Source organism: Stigmatopora nigra, chromosome 1, assembly GCF_051989575.1.
Source record: "Stigmatopora nigra isolate UIUO_SnigA chromosome 1, RoL_Snig_1.1, whole genome shotgun sequence".
Lineage (NCBI taxonomy): Eukaryota > Metazoa > Chordata > Actinopteri > Syngnathiformes > Syngnathidae > Stigmatopora > Stigmatopora nigra.
In genome coordinates, this window is record NC_135508.1 from 26775825 (window position 1) to 26794150 (window position 18326).

An 18326-nucleotide genomic window follows, 5' to 3' on the forward strand; every position below is an offset into this window, starting at 1 on the left:
GTATACAGCAGGATCAAAGTGAGGATCCACAAATTCTGGTTTGAGAGAGTAACCAGACAGAGGAGGAGGTCGCACCTCCCCGCCAGGGACTCCGAGGGTTGTGTTAAAAATATAGAATAATATATTATACTGTGCCAAGAGAATAAAAGAGCTCAATATAAAGAAAAAATATATAGAATAATGACTATAAAACTTGCAAGTAATCTTCATAAGGAGAAATTCAAACCAGAGCACTTGTGACACGCTCGTTAATCACGTCGTGATTGTAGGACCCCTGAATTAGCAATTTTTGCTTTAAACACGGGGAAATAATCAGACAGGTCAGTTGTTATCTTCAAGCCAACTTTACTGAAATCAATTCACACAAAACATAATATACAATTACACCCATATCTCTCTCTCTCCCTCCCTCCCTCCCTCCCTCCCTCCCTCCCTCCCTCCCTCCCTCCCTCCCTCCCTCCCTCCCTCCCTCCCTCCCTCCCTCCCTCCCTCCCTCCCTCCCTCCCTCCCTCCCTCCCTCCCTCCCTCCCTCCCTCCCTCCCGATCGATCTCTCGATCTCTCCCTCGATCTCTCTCTCTCTCGATCTCTCTCTCGATCTCTCTCTCGATCTCTCTCTCGATCTCTCTCTCGATCTCTCTCTCGATCTCTCTCTCGATCTCTCTCTATCTCTCGATCTCTCTCTATCTCTCTCTCTCTATCTCTCTCTCTCTCTCGATCTCTCTCTCTCTCGATCTCTCTCGATCTCTCTCTCTCTCGATCTCTCTCGATCTCTCTCGATCTCTCTCTCTCTCAATCTCTCTCGATCTCTCTCTCTCAATCTCTCTCTCTTTCTCTCTCTCTCTCTCTCTCGATCTCTCTCGATCTCTCTCTCTCTCTCTCTCTCTCTCTCTCTCTCTCTCTCTCTCTCGATCACTCTCTCTCTCTCTCGATCTCTCTCTCTCGATCTCTCTCTCTCTCTCGATCTCTCTCTCGATCTCTCTGTCGATCTCTCTCTCTCTCTCTCTGTCGATCTCTCTCTCTCTCGATCTCTCTCTCTCTCTGTCGATCTCTCTCGATCTCTCTCTCTCGTTCTCTCTCTCTCGATCTCTCTCTCTCTCCCGACCTCTCTCTCTCTCGATCTCTCCCGACCTCTCTCTCTCTCGATCTCTCCCGACCTCTCTCTCTCTCTCTCTCTCGATCTCTCTCTCTCTCTCTCTCTCTCGATCTCTCCCGACCTCTCTCTCTCTCGATCTCTCCCGACCTCTCTCTCTCTCTCGATCTCTCTCTCTCTCTCTCTCGATCTCTCTCTCTCTCTCTCTCTCTCTCTCTCTCAATCTCTCTCTCTCTCAATCTCTCTCTCTCTCTCAATCTCTCTCGATCTAGAGATCGAGAGATAGAGAGATAGAGAGATAGAGAGATAGAGAGATAGAGAGATAGAGATAGAGATAGAGAGATAGAGAGATATAGATATATCTATAACCGCAAAGTAGGGAGATCCCACTGTATTTTTTGTATTGCTATGCCAGGTTGCATCTATAAAAACGATGTCCTTTGTGTGTAAAATACAGAAATAGCACTCGCTATTCACACTGCGGCTAAAAATATTACGCGCCCTAGTCGTGAAAATACGGTATTCCCAAATGCACAAACAAATAAAACAGACATCAGACCCATCGGAGTTGTTCCTGCAAGAGAGAATCCAACCTGAAACCTCTTTTTCCTAGACTCATTCTGGCGTCCGACGCCTGACTGGCTGTTTATTACACAAGATTTTACAACGGACATCTCAGTTCGCAAAACAATTGAAAGACCTCCAGGTCTTCCCAAGGGAGTGGTGTGAAAAAAAGCTGGAGAGAGGAGTGACCTACACGTTGTTTAGGTTAACTCAGGAGCGAGCATTCACACGGTTGCAAGCAGATGTACTAAATAGACTTTTTTTTAATGTTAATAAGCTACGTAAAGCAAAGCGTTCTTCATTATGAGCAAAGATATAATAATGAATGACTAATAACCCTAACAATTATCAAACTAAGTTTTGCTCGTGGTGTCTTTAAAAAAACATGCTAGTGCCAAGCCTAACATGAGCTAGCAGCTAGCATAAATTAGGTACGCTAGCGCCTGGCTGAACATACGCTAGCCTACTGTCATGCTAGTAGCGCTTATCGGACAAGGCGTCCATTGTATTGACCAAAAACTCAAAACATACCCGCAAATGAGACTGCGCCCTATCACAGTGTGTTTCACAGGTGTGAAAATGCAATATTTCTTTTATCAAATTGAATAATTTGATATTTTGCATTAACAAAGACAGGCATGTTAACTTCCTCATAATAATGACTCTGGTAATGTGCTTCTGATCCATACAGTATCTCAGAAATACCATGTGCGATTATTTTTCTTAAGATTTTCCCGGCAAAGTATTTGTACTCCCTATTAAACCCATGAATATGAAGTTGAAAATTATGAATCAGGGGGTGTCTTATGTTTTAGTTGATCACTCAACCCCCAAATTGAGAAACATATCTTGATTTTCCTTTTTTGATATTGTGGTGCTCCCAGAATTAGTCCGTTTTACACCCAACCTTTCAAATCTTAATTAGTTCTTCATACAAGACTACAACATCCGATTTCGATGTGAATCTACTTGACCTTAGACACACAAAAAAAACTGAGAAAAGTTACTACATTGTTAAAAATGCCAACTGATCTAAAGCAACCCCCAAAATCAAAATGTTCTATTTTCCTAACCCTTAAATTACCAGATTGAATCTCAAACAAGAGTTAACCTCTTCAGAAACAGTGAACCTGCCACTGCCAGCACAAGTTACAAGCTTTGTGTTGTGGTAGATAGTTTAGTTGAATTGATCTGGGGGATGGTAGTGCTTGAATGATTGTTTAATTTTTCAGGAGCCAAAGCATTAAACTGTGTATTCAAAAACTTACAAAAATAGTAATAATAAATGAAAGTGGTCAGTTAAATAAGCTTTTCAGAGCAAATTAGAATCCTGCCACAATTATTTGAATTTATGTCTTCTTTTCTTAAATGTATTACACCAGTCTTAATTAAAAAAAAACAAAGGACACGAGATTATGGACGGGTGACAGGACGGAGGAGGATGGGTCTTTCTTTTGTCCTCAAGTGGTATAACAGCACTTGCAGAAGAAAGAAACTTCAGCATTCTATCTCATCTCTAATAGGACTAGGTTCGGGTATAATTGCTCCAACGTGCTTTATTTGACTCCTGTCTTGGACAATACATTGGTTAGATTAGAACGCGTTGTCTTTGAAGTCATTTTTGATCACGTCAGGGTCACCATTTAAGATAACTTTGTTTTTTAATCCACATATGGAACCTGCAGTTCCATGCATATTTGTTTGACACAGGCGGATTGACACCCTAAAATGCCCTTAGGTATGAGTTTGTGTGCAATTGGTGGGCTGGCCAATTTCAGGGTGTCCCCCACCTTTTGCCCATTGTTGTCCAGCACCTTCTTCAATCTTTGAGGATACGCGGTATGGAAAATAAATGAATAGTCAACATCATGTACAAATAAACCAATCACCTTCAACATGCTATTGGAGTTACTTTTTTGTTTTAATTTTCAGCTTTCTCTATGCACAAATGTGTTCTATGTACATTATACATAAAAGAACTACAATGGCAGCATCTCAGTCATATTCTGTTAAACCAAAATGGCTTGGTATGTCTACTGAAGGCTGGTTAAGTTAAGAGAACGGCTTGACCAGCTGGTTTATTTTACTTGCAATCTACGTACCATCACCAAAAAAGTCACTAAGCAGAGCTATCTTGGCTCTGTCGGATGTCTGCTACGCTCTCTGGGATGCGTGCAACCATACCTTCCAGGGACCTACTCAGACAAATCTGGCAACCCAGACGCGATCTAGAAGGAAAAGAGACAAAACACAGGCAAGCATTTACATAACCATACTGTCAACTTTGCATGATCGCATTTCTTTGAACATGCCGAAAGTGCGACTAGTTTTTAAACTCCCATTTTCGAAAGTGATATACTGCTGTACCCTAAGTATGTTGCAATATGCAGCAAATGTATAGCATGGTTAAGAAAAACTGGGGCAGGAATTTTCAAATGCAATTTATCATTGTGTGCTCTTCACACAAATTACCGGATTTACTCACATCTAAGCCACCTGTGCCTGTAAGCTGCACCCTTAAAATTGACTTGAAATTGTTGAATTATACATTTTTTTCCCAATTTTAACCTCCATATTTTGGTTTTAATAAGGGATACAAATGTTACCTTGAAGAAAGAATCTTAAGAAAAATGACAAGTGATATTTCTGAGATCCTGTATGGATCAAAAGCACATTATTAGGATGAATATGAGGAAAATAATATGACTGTCTTTGTAAATGCAAAATATCAATTTATTCAATTTGAAAAAAGAAATATCTACTTTGATGAGAACCTGATGCTTTCTAATTACAGAAATTACAATTTTCTTACCAGAAGTTTAAGAGGTTGTAGCAGCCATATTGCTTCTAATGTCGAAATATCTAAATTCTTACGATGATTCATTATACTGCAATAGTTATCACTTTTAAACAAGAAATAAAAAAATAAAAAATCAAAGGGGAATTTTGTTTCATTCCAAAATCAAGGCTACTTGCGTCTGGTCTGGCCAGTCAGATCATTTTCAGTCATCATTTTGTCTGATAAATGCCGCTTACCGCTCGGCGAGTGTTTGTATCTGTTTTAGAGTGGAGGAGATAAGAATAATCGGACATAGGCTTTATTATCATCCCCACACCACTCCGCTCAGACGGTTGTGGTATGTTCCCCCAAGGCAAGAGCAGTGCACCTCATAGAATACCATCAGAGGAAGGGATTGTGGAAGCCGCCGAGCACAAGAAGATCAAATACTTGGAGCTGGCAACTGACTGCCAGGAAATTGGCTGCAAGAGCGCCATCTACCCAGTCGAGGCTGCACGCCTCCTGAGGAATGTGGGGGTGACTGGATGAAGGCCATAAAAGAGCTGGCAGAGGAGGCAGAAAAAGGCAGCTTTTGGCTTTTGCCAAGTAGGAAGGACAGGAGCTGGGGAAACAACAGCTTACCCCAACAATGGCTACAAGAGACAACAGCTATCAGCTGCAGGGGAGACATCTCCGTCACTGCTGCACCACCAGATGTTCCAGGATTAAAGGAGCGAAACATCAATGAACGATGGTTCCTGGCTGATGACCCATCACCTGACCCATGGGCACCGAAGGTGCGACAGGCAGCAATGCCAAGCCAAAAAACACCTACTGTACATCAACTCAATTGGGACGATTATCTGTACCATAACGGTGCTCGGACGTTTAGTCAAATGGTGACAGAAAGTTTACTGTTGAAACCAGCTCTCAAAATTATATTCATGAGAGAGTTTAATATCTAAGAGAGTTTAATGTCTAAATACTGTTGAAAACAGTAGATATTTAGATATTGAACACTCTCTTGAATATAATTTTGAGAGCTGGTTTCAACAGTACTTGCATATTAAACTCTCTCAGGAATATAATTTTGAGAGCTGGTTTCAACAGTACTTGCATATTAAACTCTCTCATTAATATAATTTTGAGAGCTGGTTTCAACAGTAAACTCTGTCACCATTTGACCGGTGACCAAACAAAAATATTTAAAAATAGGCAGGAAATAAATAAAGGAACTACAATTGGAGGAGAAAACAAGAGAGACATAGCTACAACTTTAAATGATTATTTTATAGACTCCATTAAAGAATTTACACCTAACGTGCCTCAAATAGAATATAATCCACCACAACCACTCAACTCCAATGAACCCATTCTTAATCTTAACACAGTTTAGCAGTCACAAGTTGAGAAAGCGGTATATGGTCTCAAAAGCTCCAAAGCAAAATATGCGTTTATTATGGATCTCACATTCCTGAAATACCACAAATAATCTCTCATTGCTTATTAACCACGATCATAAACAAATCCATTAACGATAATCTCCTCCCTGAACCCTGGAAGTGCTCAGTTATCACACCAGACCTCAAATTAGGGAACCCCGCAATAACCAATAACCAATAACTACAGACCTATAAGCACCCATCCAGTCATCTCAAAAGTCTTGTAAAAGATAGTAGCAGGGCAAGTTGTGGATCACATTAACAGCAGCACATACACCCTGAACAGGCTGAAATTCGGCATTAGAAAACCTCATTCTACCAGAATGGCGGTTTACTTCTTTCTAGAAAACATAAAATCAAAACTAGATAAAGGCGGCGTCATTGGTGTAGTTTTTATTGATCTGAAAAAGGGCTTTCACGCCACCAACCACCAGATACTGCCGGGTAAACTGTCTAGTTTTAATTTCTCACCAAGCACTCTAAATTGGATTGAATTATACAGATCTGTACGATCACAGTGCGTCAGAATACAACATTTACTTCATGGAATAACGGTCTTGGGATACCACAGGGGCCAGTGCTAGGCCCGTTGCTCTTCAGTCTTTACATAAATGATCTGCCAAGCTGTTGTCCTTCAATTGTCACCTGCCAAATGTATGCCGATGATGCCGTTCTATATGTACACGCGAAAGACAAAACATGCTGCACAGGAACTCACAGATGTAATGACGGCTTGAAAAATCTCAACTACAATTGAATATATCCAAGACTATCTGTATTTACTTCCCAAAAAGAGCGACAAATAACAATGAGCCTAACATTTTTCTACAAGGAAAAACAATCAACGAGAATTTAAATACCGAATCTTCACATTTTTATAAAACGCACCGCTCTAAAGGGCACAGTCTGAGTTGCAAGTGTATTTTCAGTTTCTATACAAATTAGGGTACTTCGTTTTAAAGGATGCGCTCCGAAGGCTTGTGCTAGCATGACACACAGCCTAGCACATAGAGTGATACCCTATCTTTTAAAAAGGGCACCAGGACCAATACTGAGTTTGATTCTGTTTTATTGGCGTAATGTATATTTGCAAAAATATAAATCAAAGTATTCAAACATCTACAAATCTGTCCAAGTCCTCATCTTCTGTATCCGATATAAAGAGGTGGCCAACAATGCTGGGTTCCATAACATTGTCAGGGTCAGCGTGGTCGTCGTGGGCTTTAGTAATGGTGATTCCAGCTTTAGCCCAGGCATCGACAATCCATTTCATATCGTCACATAAATCATGCGACTATGCTTGCCTGTCTTTGTATTGAACCCCTATGTTGGCGGCCATCCGACATTCATCACTCCCAAGCTGTTCGCAAAGCTGTTCCTCCTTGCGGTTTAATTGTGTTCGATCCATGGCTTCAGTCCATTTTCCAAGCGTTCACATCTGCATTCTATTGTCATTCACGTCAGGCATTTCCTCTCTATAGGTCTAAAGTACTGTTTTTGAGTATTGAGAGCGTTTTGAAGGTCAAATGCCTTGGTAGTCGCCTGGGATGTTTTGAATGGATTTCCCATAACGCTTGGAATATGCGGGGAGGCAATTTTTAGGGTGAACGTCCGCTGGGTAGATCGCAATAAGTTGAATATATATAATAAGAAATAAAGCCACTCGGGCGGTCAGGGTCATATAAAATTTTGATTTTAGTGCAGAAACAAGGCGCACTGGCCAATTGGGTGCATCGGCCATATTAGAGAAAAAAAATACTTTTAAGTATGCCCTATAGGTGTGAAAATACGGTACGGGTGTTACGGGTGCATGCAGGTTAATTGTATGTGTGGTATGGCATGGAAACCTCCTTTGCAATGCCTTTAAGAGAGGATGCTAACGGCTAGGCTGCCAGCCTGATCCTTTGGCCCCCTGGCCATGCATTCATCTGAAATTTATGGGTCCGATTTCCGATGTGATCAGATCGGGGACGTCCCTAGAACTAGAAACAAACTACAAAAAGAGAGGTTCCGTTTTACAACACCAGGTGTATCCTTACGTGTCAGTCAGCCCATATGCCAGGTCCAACATATCCATTTCCTCATCTGTGACAGGGCCGAGTTTTTCGTACACATCGTCGGCAAAGATCAAATGGCAGGTGGAGCATGCTAGCGTGCCCTCACATGCTCCTGTGTAAAAACAAATTATTTGATTATTTACGTGGGTAATTACTTAATATAATGATGTATCAATCCACTTTTCCATTTACAAACCAAAGCCATCAAAGTCGAGGTCTTCATTAATGACGACATCAAGCAGTGAGTCCCCAGGAGCGCCCCCAACTGTAATCTTCTCACCGTCTCTATTGATAAAGTGGACCATCACCTTGTCTGATCTGTATAGGAAATGAAATTAGTCAAAACTTTACCAGAAATATTTCTAACATTATTCTAAATCAGCCTCTCCTGCACAAATTGACCGTTGAATGAAATAATTTCAGCTTTAAGCAAGTAAACCCTTCAAAAGGCAAAAATAGTAATATTCTTATATAACCCTCGTGCCTCCAACCTAACCCAAGATGGATGGCTCCAGCCTTGAGTGCACATGATTAGGCTTGTGACGCAAGCTTAAATGAAGGTTCGAACAACCTTCCATGCAGAACAGAGACAACCTGGCAGTGAAATTGTGAGCGGCCCTTTTTCTCAACCTTACAATACATCGCAGCCGTCTTTACCCCAAACACCTCACAAAACTATAATAAGGTGTGATAATGATACACTTTGTGCTAATTCTAACAGATACTACATCTACTCCATGAACTAACAAACACGGTGTTCCCAAAAATTTGACAATGTTTTGCATCCAATTTAGGTCAAATATAAATTTTTAACAACTTGTATAAAGTATAACCAAGGTAAATGTTAACAACAAATGTAATGTTTATTTAATGTTGGTGTTTTTTTTCCAATGTGAATAAAAAACTGAAGAAAAAAAATGATGGGCGGCGGGCAGCGGACATTATTTTTATCCATAAATAGAGCTTTCTGAGCAGCCGGGTTCTGCAAGGGTGAATTTTTTTTATCATAAATGCGAGCCCTGAGCGACCTTACGTCATGGTGCTTACTTGAAAATAAAACTTACACGGCGAATTTGATGGCAGAGAGTATCAGTGAAGGCTGATTTTTTTTTAGGAATGAGTGCTCTGAGCGACGTTATGGTGGATGCTATCGCCCTTGTCCGAAAATAGAGAACTTTGGCAGGCGAAGATAACAGCTGCATGATGCGTTAGAGTGAAATGGAAGTTTCATTTCCCGGCCAATCAGCCTATGTTTTGACAGATTCGTTTATAACACGTTTAGTCAGGCGAGTACAGTGATTCCTAGAATATCGCGGACAATAGACCTATGGTCACAAGAAGACAAAGACAAACTTGGACTAAAACTCCCATTTACCTGATTTTTATTCATATCAAGCTGTAATATTTAATAAATGTACTTTTTGATAATTGTACCGTATTTTCACGGCTATATGGCACACCCATTTAAAGGTGCAGTCTCAGTAACAAGTGGTATTTCTGTATTTGACACACACAAGACGCACCGCACCAATACACAGCCAGGCATGGCAAAACATAAACCAGCTTAAACATACACCAACTTAAACATATGGACACAAGCTAAAAACACATTTTTAAAAAGGCAACGGAAGCAAAACTGGCTTCAGTTGTACTTTATTTAGCCATTTTACAATATACTTATGTTTTTTTTTAATCAATCATCACCCACAAATCCATCAAAGTCCTAATTTTCTGTGTCCAAATTGAACAATTGTCCAAATGATTCATCAAAAACGCGGGGTTCCCCCTCTTCGTTGTCAGTGTCACTCACATTCCCATGTGTCTCCGCAGAAATGATGGCGGCTTTGGCAAAAGCCCGAACAACAGTGCAAGCAGACACAATCCATTCGCAAAAAAAACCCCACAAAGGACGATTGCTTTTGACGACTTTTAGTGTTTCTAAAATGCACAAGACAAAAGTTGTCGAAGTGGGCACGACTCGTGAACACGTTATAGGATGTTTATTACACTAAGTTGGAAAAATTAATCTGTGTGTGGTTTCTTTTTCTAATGCAGGTACATGGAGTTGTGGCTCCATCCCTGTGGCAAAACCCTGTCCAGGCCAACACAGCTGTGACTACTTCCCAATCAAGATCCACAAACTTTCGGCCCGGGGTCCACCTTGACTTTAAAAATTTGACAGATGGGCCATTTCAGCATAAGATACGATACATATAAAAAACTGCATCAGTTGAAAGTACATATGAAACAAACAAAAAAAGGACTAAAGTATTAACATTTAAGTAAAACGTACAAAGTATAAAGTAAAGTCAAAAGGAGTGTATTAAGAAATATTAAAATGTGATTTAAAAAAAGAGAAGCGCTGTAAAACACAAAAAACAAATAAGTGGACAGAACTACTGCTACTGGCTTCCGCGTGACAGCGCCATCTTGGGAGAAAAAAACATTTTTGACAACGTCGGCAGACTAGAATAAAATGCCTCGAAGTTTGTCCATGTCTGATCTAGCCGCTCATCTAGGGTTCACTCTGCCCATGACTACCAAGCTAGCTGATTTGAAGCAGGGGGTTATCCAGATTTTAATAGCAGAGCCGTGCTTAGGAACCATAGGGGGAGCATCTCCAGATGTTTCCTCTCAGTCTTTGGTTGATTCTGTGGAATCAGGCAGGGAGGAGAACGGTGAGGTAGGCAGGGATGGTGTCACCTCTAATGTAAGGGGTCTATCTAGGTATGGCGGTCCGTCACCACTAGTCGGCGTCAGAATCAGGGTTCCTAATCCCATGGCTGGCTTTAAGGGTAAACCAGAGGGAAATTGTACTCTACCTGTCGGGGAAGATCCCCTTATTGCTCTGGAGATGTTGCGTTTGCAATGGGAGGTTAAGGATAGGGAGTATGGCCATCAACTAGCCCTCAAGAATGTGGAGAACGAGATTGAACTTAAAAGGCTGGAGTTTGAACTAGCAAGGAGTTCCAGTAGGGTAGAGTAGGAGGTTTAATGTCAGTAAAAGCCTCCCTCTTGTACCGCAGGTCCGTGAAACAGACGTCGAGGCGTGGTCTAGTGCGTTTGCAAAGTAAACTCTCTGGTAAAGGTCTCGAAACATTGAGTGCAATGTCGGTAGAAGACAGCCTAGCATTTGATAAGGTAAAAGTAGCAGTGCTCCATTTATGAACTGGTGCCTGAGGCATACCGCCAAAAGTTCAGATATCACATATTAAAGCCTGGACAGGCAGTGGTTAATTTACTTCTTATCAAGGAATTGAAACTGTGAAATATATTTGTATTCTTATATTTAGTCTTGCACCCTTTTCACTATGATGTATTAAGTTACTAGAATAGAATTTAACTTACACCTATTGGTTAAAATGTGCACTACACCTTTTGCTTTCCACCTCCTTCATTTGTATTAACGCCTCCCATTTTTATGACTTGTCTCTAATAAAACCAGGTTGTTTGTAGGGAGTCGCCAGGAATTCCAAACGGTCATTCAGGAAGATAGACTATCTTTCTGCTCTGGCTACACTGGCGTCCTCCTTCATATGAAGTGGTTTAAAATTCTCATCACGACTGGCTGTGTGTTTCCTCTGCTCCGATATTATTGAATGTATATGGTCTTAAACCTGACAGAAACATTGTCTACCAGAATGCATAGTAGCCCACTTAAATGAGCACAGGTTTAAAACAATGTCAAAAGCCACCGTTCTCGCTGATAACTATTTGCTGACTCACAAAAGCTCGTTTGGGACTACTCGATCTGATAATCGGAGCGCTACTCACTCAAATCCGGCTAGTACGGCTGCAATTCACAGTAATACAGTAAGGCCCTCATGGCGTCGAAACTCCTGTCACAGAGCGCAACACGCATATGTGTAATTTTTGCCATAGAGTTGGGCATCTTAGAGTGGATTGCTTTTCCTGGAAAAAGTCAGAAAAAGGACTAGGTAAATGATTTGAATGTGAAAGAGACAGGAATGGTTCAGACACTGCATCTCCAGTCTACAGTCTCTGATGTTAAACCGTCAGGTGACTCGATAGACACAGTCGATAATGGGTACACGCCCTATGTGTATAGTGGGTGTGTCTCTATCCCTTCAGATTAACAACAAGCTTGCTCGGTCCGTATATTACGGGACACCAGCGCAAACCAGTCTCTGATGTTGTCTGGTATCCTACCTTTTTCTGCCGAGTCTGAATCCAATGTGTTGGTAACGGGAGTAGGTTGTGGTTATATATCCGCCCCCGCTACATAAAGTCCATTTGAAGTGTGAGTTAATGAGTGCAATCAGTGGATTTCAGTCAGGTGCTTCGTGCTTTTTTGCAGAATTCTTGTTGGTCAAAGTGTCTGAGCTGTATTGGTGGGAACAAAAACCTGCACACACAGCGGCCCTCGAGGACCGGTTTGGCCACACCTGACCTATCTGGAGCCCTACAAGTGCCACAGGGGGTGCAGGTTTTCATTCCAACCAATCAAGAGAACACATTTTGCAATCCATGGATTGCAGTCAGGTGCTTCTTGTTTTCTACAGAAATCCCATTGGTTTAAGTGTCTCCTGTATCGGTTGGAACAAAATCCTGCACCCACAGCAGCCCTGAAGGACTGGTTTGCCCACAACCTGATTAGAGCTATCGGAACATTATAATCTTATAAAAAGGTAATTTCAATTGAGTAGAAAGAAAAATCACATCCTTTTTTTGCCATTTATGTAGCACCAAATTAATGTTGCAAACAAATGGTTTAAACACTATATCCTGCATATACAGTGTTCCCCCGCTACTTCGCGCCTCAGTTGCACGGACGCAGAGCTTCGCGGATTTTTTCAGGAAAAAAAAATTAAAGAAATTAAATTAAAATTATAAATTACATTATTTTACAAGGTGTGGAAACAAAATATTCAATTCGAATTAGTAAATGCATAATTTTACAAAATTTTAAAACACAAAGAATGCACGTATGCGCGAAGCATCACGGGGCATCACGGAAGCATCACGGAAGCATCACGGGCATAAACGCAGGCTGATTGGCCAGCTGAATGCTCACTGAATATACTCGACTCCCCATTGGCCCATTCACTACGGAAGCCCAAGCTTCTCCCGATGCCCATTCTGAGTCCACGCTTATCTCGTGCTATACAGGACGCTTTTCGCCAAGTCAAGCGTAAAAGTTTTGTGAAGCCCTTCGTGATGCCTCCCAAACGCTCTCCATGCACTGGTTATTTGGATCCGTGATTGTAGGGCGAAGCAAATCAGCCTGGACGTAAACTTAATCCGAAGCAAGGCTAAATCTTTGTTTGATGCTATGGTGCATGAGGGTGGTGACGACGACGACAACGTTCTAGACGAGGAAGAAGACGACGGCGACGACGACGAAGGTGATCCTCTGCCCGGTGCCTCAAGCCAGAATAACCCACGACCACGTTCGGCTGCCAGCAAGGGCTAGCTTGAGAGGTTTAAGCGGAGAGTCGGACGAATGAATGTGTAAAAAAGAACTGTATAAACTTATGCAGTGAATAAACCTGGTCACGCAATGCGTTAAATTTAGCTATTCTAGTTGTGATTTCTTGGACATTTACTTTTTTCCTGCAAGGTTTGTTTCAAGTGCAAATATAAATAAAGAAATATTTTAAAATATGCTGTTTAGTGATACATTTTTTTAAGTGCAGTGGTACCTCGACATATGAGCAATTTGATATTGGTCAGGCATTTTCCTATTGTGAGGACATTCATGTGCATTATATGCGGAGAAGGTAAAACAAACAATTATAACAAAATTAGAATTAAGTTTAGTGTAAGGTTAGATTAACTTTTTTTGTGTTTCTCCATCGTAATCCAAGTTCATTTAAATTTGTTTATGCTATGTTACGAGCACATTGCCATGCAAAAAGCCCCCCCTTCCCTCTGTCACTCTCTCCACTTCGTGAAATCCATCAAATTTTAGTACTAATAGTTATTTGTTACTTTGTTAATATATGGAGAATTAGAACAAATAAAAATGTATATCCTGTTTTTGGTGATTTTAAGAGGGTTGGAACAAAATAATTTATTTTTAGCACATTTCTAAGGGAAACATTCATTTAAGTTACAAGTAAATCAACATACGAGCTCAGTCCCGGAACAAATTGAGGTTGTATCTCGAGATACCACTGTATACTTATGGATCATTTCGTTACTGGTTATCTTATCTCATTAACTGCCATAGCATGTGATTCTATTTCACCTTCATTTACATTTATATCATATTTCATTTAGTGGAGACCTATCCAATTTGAAAAGATGAATTCCAATCCGATTTTTAATAAGGGACATCCCTAATTTTATCGCAAGAAATGACATTGCGACTTAATGTATAGAAATATCGGAAATGTCCGGTGATTAATGTGCATGGGACAATTCATAAAACTAAGAATATGCCCATCCGCTCTTGGTTGGAGTTTTTTTTTATTAATCTTCGTTTTTTTTGTCCAAAAATGTGCATTTACACATCAATAATAGGGCAAACCCTTTTAAAAGTTATTTTTGCAAAATACTCTGCTAAGTGTGGACATGGCCTTTGTGTGCAGCAAAATACAAATCGCAGTTTATTTATTTATTTTTTCAATTGGTAGCTTACTCTTAAAACAAAGTGAATAATATAATGTACCCATTTCATAGCTGTCAAACTCGGACAGTTGGTCACCTCATTAATGATTGCACATATTTACTGCGCACTTAAGATTCTAAAACTTTCCCCAAAGTGGAAAAACTATGGTCCAATTGGTCGGTGCGCCTTTTGTATGCAATAAAATCAAGACACTGTGCAAGATACTATTTATATATTTATTCATGTATTTATTTATTAACTTACTATTAAGTACCTATTTGTGTATAATGCCTTTCCTATTCCTGCATCCTCACCCTCTTCCTATAGCAACAAAGAAATTTCCCGATTACGGGATAAATAAAGTTATCCAATCCAATGTCGCTGTATGACGCTGACAGCTTGACCGTTTCGGTACATTGATTGGTTACACGATGTGTGGAGGTGAAATGTGTGTGCGAATAGAATGCTTGAAGCATGACAATATTAGCAGATGGCTTTTTCGTCTGCTACCAGTGAAGGAGACGATTCGGATTAGAGTTGAACTGGCTAAAACAAGAGCAGTTTTTACCAAAAAAAAGGACTTTTAAAAACTGAAAAAAGCCCTACAAAGGGTATTATACGGCGTACAAAAGTTTAAATAATCAAGACACAAATTTAATACGGGACAAAAAACAATACATTGACAGGTAGGCCATTTACAAGAAGTAGCATCACATAGCAATGGATATTCACGTAATGCCTCAGTAACATTCAGAGAGGGAAAAATAACATCACAGGCCGGTGCTCTTTGTATGCCATCAAAAACAAGTTATATTATTATTATATTATACACTGGCAGTCAGTCAAGTGGTGCTAATTTTGTTATTTACTACATAGCTGAATGGAATTTCTCATGTTTTAAAATATGTACAAATATAAATTTCTCTCCGTATTTTAATATCATTTTGGTTGGGACATCGCTCAGCTCTAGGGATAGTAGATCTGCCTCGTTTTTTAAGAATATTAAAAAAGCACAATCCCATGGGAAACGTTTTCGGTCCGGGCTAACTCGTCGCACAGAATTGGCACGTTTGCGCTTGAGGCGAGTCCAATGACCTACCTCAATGGATGCGATTCCGTGACGAAATTCCTGTGCCTGGAAGCAATACAACTTACTGTCGCCCTCCGCACACATTCACGTAACCCAGCGTGAGCTGTTTTTCGGAACGCTGTCAGTAGTGATGCCATTTGGACCAGTTAGAATATGTGAATATGTTTAGTTGTCACTCGTTAAGGCACTTGAAAGGCTTGTCGCCAAAAGAGACGAGCTTTCGCCTATCTTGTGTCCTACCAGTTAGCTAATTACAAAGCTACCAAAAATCAGTCAGGGGCGTCACAAAGCAAGAGCATTGCGTAACCGACTACTTCCTGCGCCCTAATGTCCTGGACAGACATAAAACAACCAAGAGTTTGACCAGAATTGAAAATAAAGAGGTTCAAACAAAAATAAACACGCTTTCAGGGACGAGGTAAAACTTTTCCTTGATGATTATATAAGTACTAGCTAGCGTCTGTATTCCCAGATAAGAAAAATACGTGACCAGTCAACTTTTAGTAAAGGTATAAGAAATTAGTTTTTCCTTCACTTCTTTTGTAGTTTCGGTAGTTTTTAGGTGGTTAAACACCATATTTACATGGAAATTATACATTATGAACCCTTTAAAAACATCAAAACATCTTGATAAATAATTCGCAGGTGTTACAAATGTACCTTTATTTTGAAAATGTAAAAAAAAAACATTCACATTTTCGATGCGCACTTGACTGTCTACACACTCACCTTTTCGTCAAATGTGGCACAAAAGGACGTCTATCGTCCGACATTTGTAAAGACGTGACGCAAAAAACACATTGATCAGACGTGTGGGCAAATTGTCTCCCTTGCAAATCATCAGTTACGGGTGTGATGATATAGTATATCATTCATTCCCCCCCCCCCCCCCCCCCCCCCCACATACACACACATACATATATACACGTCTTCTATCCATCTATATAAAAATATATATAAAAAAAAAAATATATATATATATAGATATAGATATAGATATAGATATAGATATAGATATAGATATAGATATAGATATAGATATAGATATAGATATAGATATAGATATAGATATAGATATAGATATAGATATAGATATAGATATAGATATAGATATAGATATAGATATAGATATAGATATAGATATAGATATAGATATAGATATAGATATAGATATAGATATAGATATAGATATAGATATAGATATAGATATAGATATAGATATAGATATAGATATAGATATAGATATAGATATAGATATAGATATAGATATAGATATAGATATAGATATAGATACAGATACAGATACAGATACAGATACAGATACAGATACAGATACAGATACAGATACAGATACAGATATACAGATACAGATACAGATACAGATACAGATACAGATACAGATACAGATACAGATACAGATACAGATACAGATACAGATACAGATACAGATACAGATACAGATACAGATACAGATACAGATACAGATACAGATACAGATACAGATACAGATACAGATACAGATACAGATACAGATACAGATACAGATACAGATACAGATACAGATACAGATACAGATACAGATACAGATACAGATACAGATACAGATACAGATACAGATACAGATACAGATACAGATACAGATACAGATACAGATACAGAGACAGAGACAGAGACAGAGACAGAGACAGAGACAGAGACAGAGACAGAGACAGAGACAGAGACAGAGACAGAGACAGAGACAGAGACAGAGACAGAGACAGAGACAGAGACAGAGACAGAGACAGAGACAGAGACAGAGACAGAGACAGAGACAGAGACAGAGACAGAGACAGAGACAGAGACAGAGACAGAGACAGAGACAGAGACAGAGACAGAGACAGAGACAGAGACAGAGACAGAGACAGAGACAGAGACAGAGACAGAGACAGAGACAGAGACAGAGACAGAGACAGAGACAGAGACAGAGACAGAGACAGAGACAGAGACAGAGACAGAGACAGAGACAGAGACAGAGACAGAGACAGAGACAGAGACAGAGACAGAGACAGAGACAGAGACAGAGACAGAGACAGAGACAGAGACAGAGACAGAGACAGAGACAGAGACAGAGACAGAGACAGAGACAGAGACAGAGACAGAGACAGAGACAGAGACAGAGACAGAGACAGAGACAGAGACAGAGACAGAGACAGAGACAGAGACAGAGACAGAGACAGAGACAGAGACAGAGACAGAGACAGAGACAGAGACAGAGACAGAGACAGAGACAGAGACAGAGACAGAGACAGAGACAGAGACAGAGACAGAGACAGAGACAGAGACAGAGACAGAGACAGATATATAGATATATAGATATATAGATATATAGATATATAGATATATAGATATATAGATATATAGATATATAGATATATAGATATATAGATATATAGATATATAGATATATAGATATATAGATATATAGATATATAGATATATAGATATATAGATATATAGATATATAGATATATAGATATATAGATATATAGATATATAGATATATAGATATATAGATATATAGATATATAGATATATAGATATATAGATATATAGATATATAGATATATAGATATATAGATATATAGATATATAGATATATAGATATATAGATATATAGATATATAGATATATAGATATATAGATATATAGATATATAGATATATAGATATATAGATATATAGATATATAGA

The 18326-nt window shown here is 39.6% G+C and overlaps 1 protein-coding gene and 1 long non-coding RNA gene across 3 annotated transcripts in view; one reads left to right on the forward strand and one right to left on the reverse strand.

Moving 5' to 3' along the window:
• LOC144202334 (uncharacterized) overlaps window positions 1-11491 on the forward strand; it is a 13971-nt gene extending 2480 nt beyond the window's left edge. For both annotated transcript variants that reach the window (XR_013327494.1, XR_013327495.1), the window contains exon 3: window positions 9989-11491. This is a non-coding gene — a long non-coding RNA (uncharacterized LOC144202334). The remainder of the gene's footprint in view (window positions 1-9988) is intronic.
• Window positions 3558-15906, reverse strand: LOC144202318 (adrenodoxin-like). The gene is made up of 4 exons (XM_077725321.1): window positions 15607-15906; window positions 8130-8251; window positions 7916-8045; window positions 3558-3883 (listed from the first exon to the last, which is right to left on the reverse strand). The coding sequence occupies exons 1-4, from the start codon at window positions 15732-15734 to the stop codon at window positions 3775-3777; spliced, it is 489 nt and encodes a 162-aa protein (XP_077581447.1). The 5' UTR covers window positions 15735-15906; the 3' UTR covers window positions 3558-3774.
• Window positions 15907-18326: the final 2420 nt, after the last annotated feature.

Bases quoted from the DNA above. Each gene is read 5' to 3' on its own strand.
- LOC144202318 (XM_077725321.1), bottom strand. From the start codon at position 15,734: ATGGCATCACTACTGACAGCGTTCCGAAAAACAGCTCACGCTGGGTTA. The intron at 8,252-15,606 runs GTAGGTCATTGG...TTTCCTATACAG, and splicing joins ACGGAATCGCATCCATTGAG to ATCAGACAAGGTGATGGTCC. The intron at 8,046-8,129 runs GTTTGTAAATGG...GTTTTTACACAG, and splicing joins CCTCGACTTTGATGGCTTTG to GAGCATGTGAGGGCACGCTA.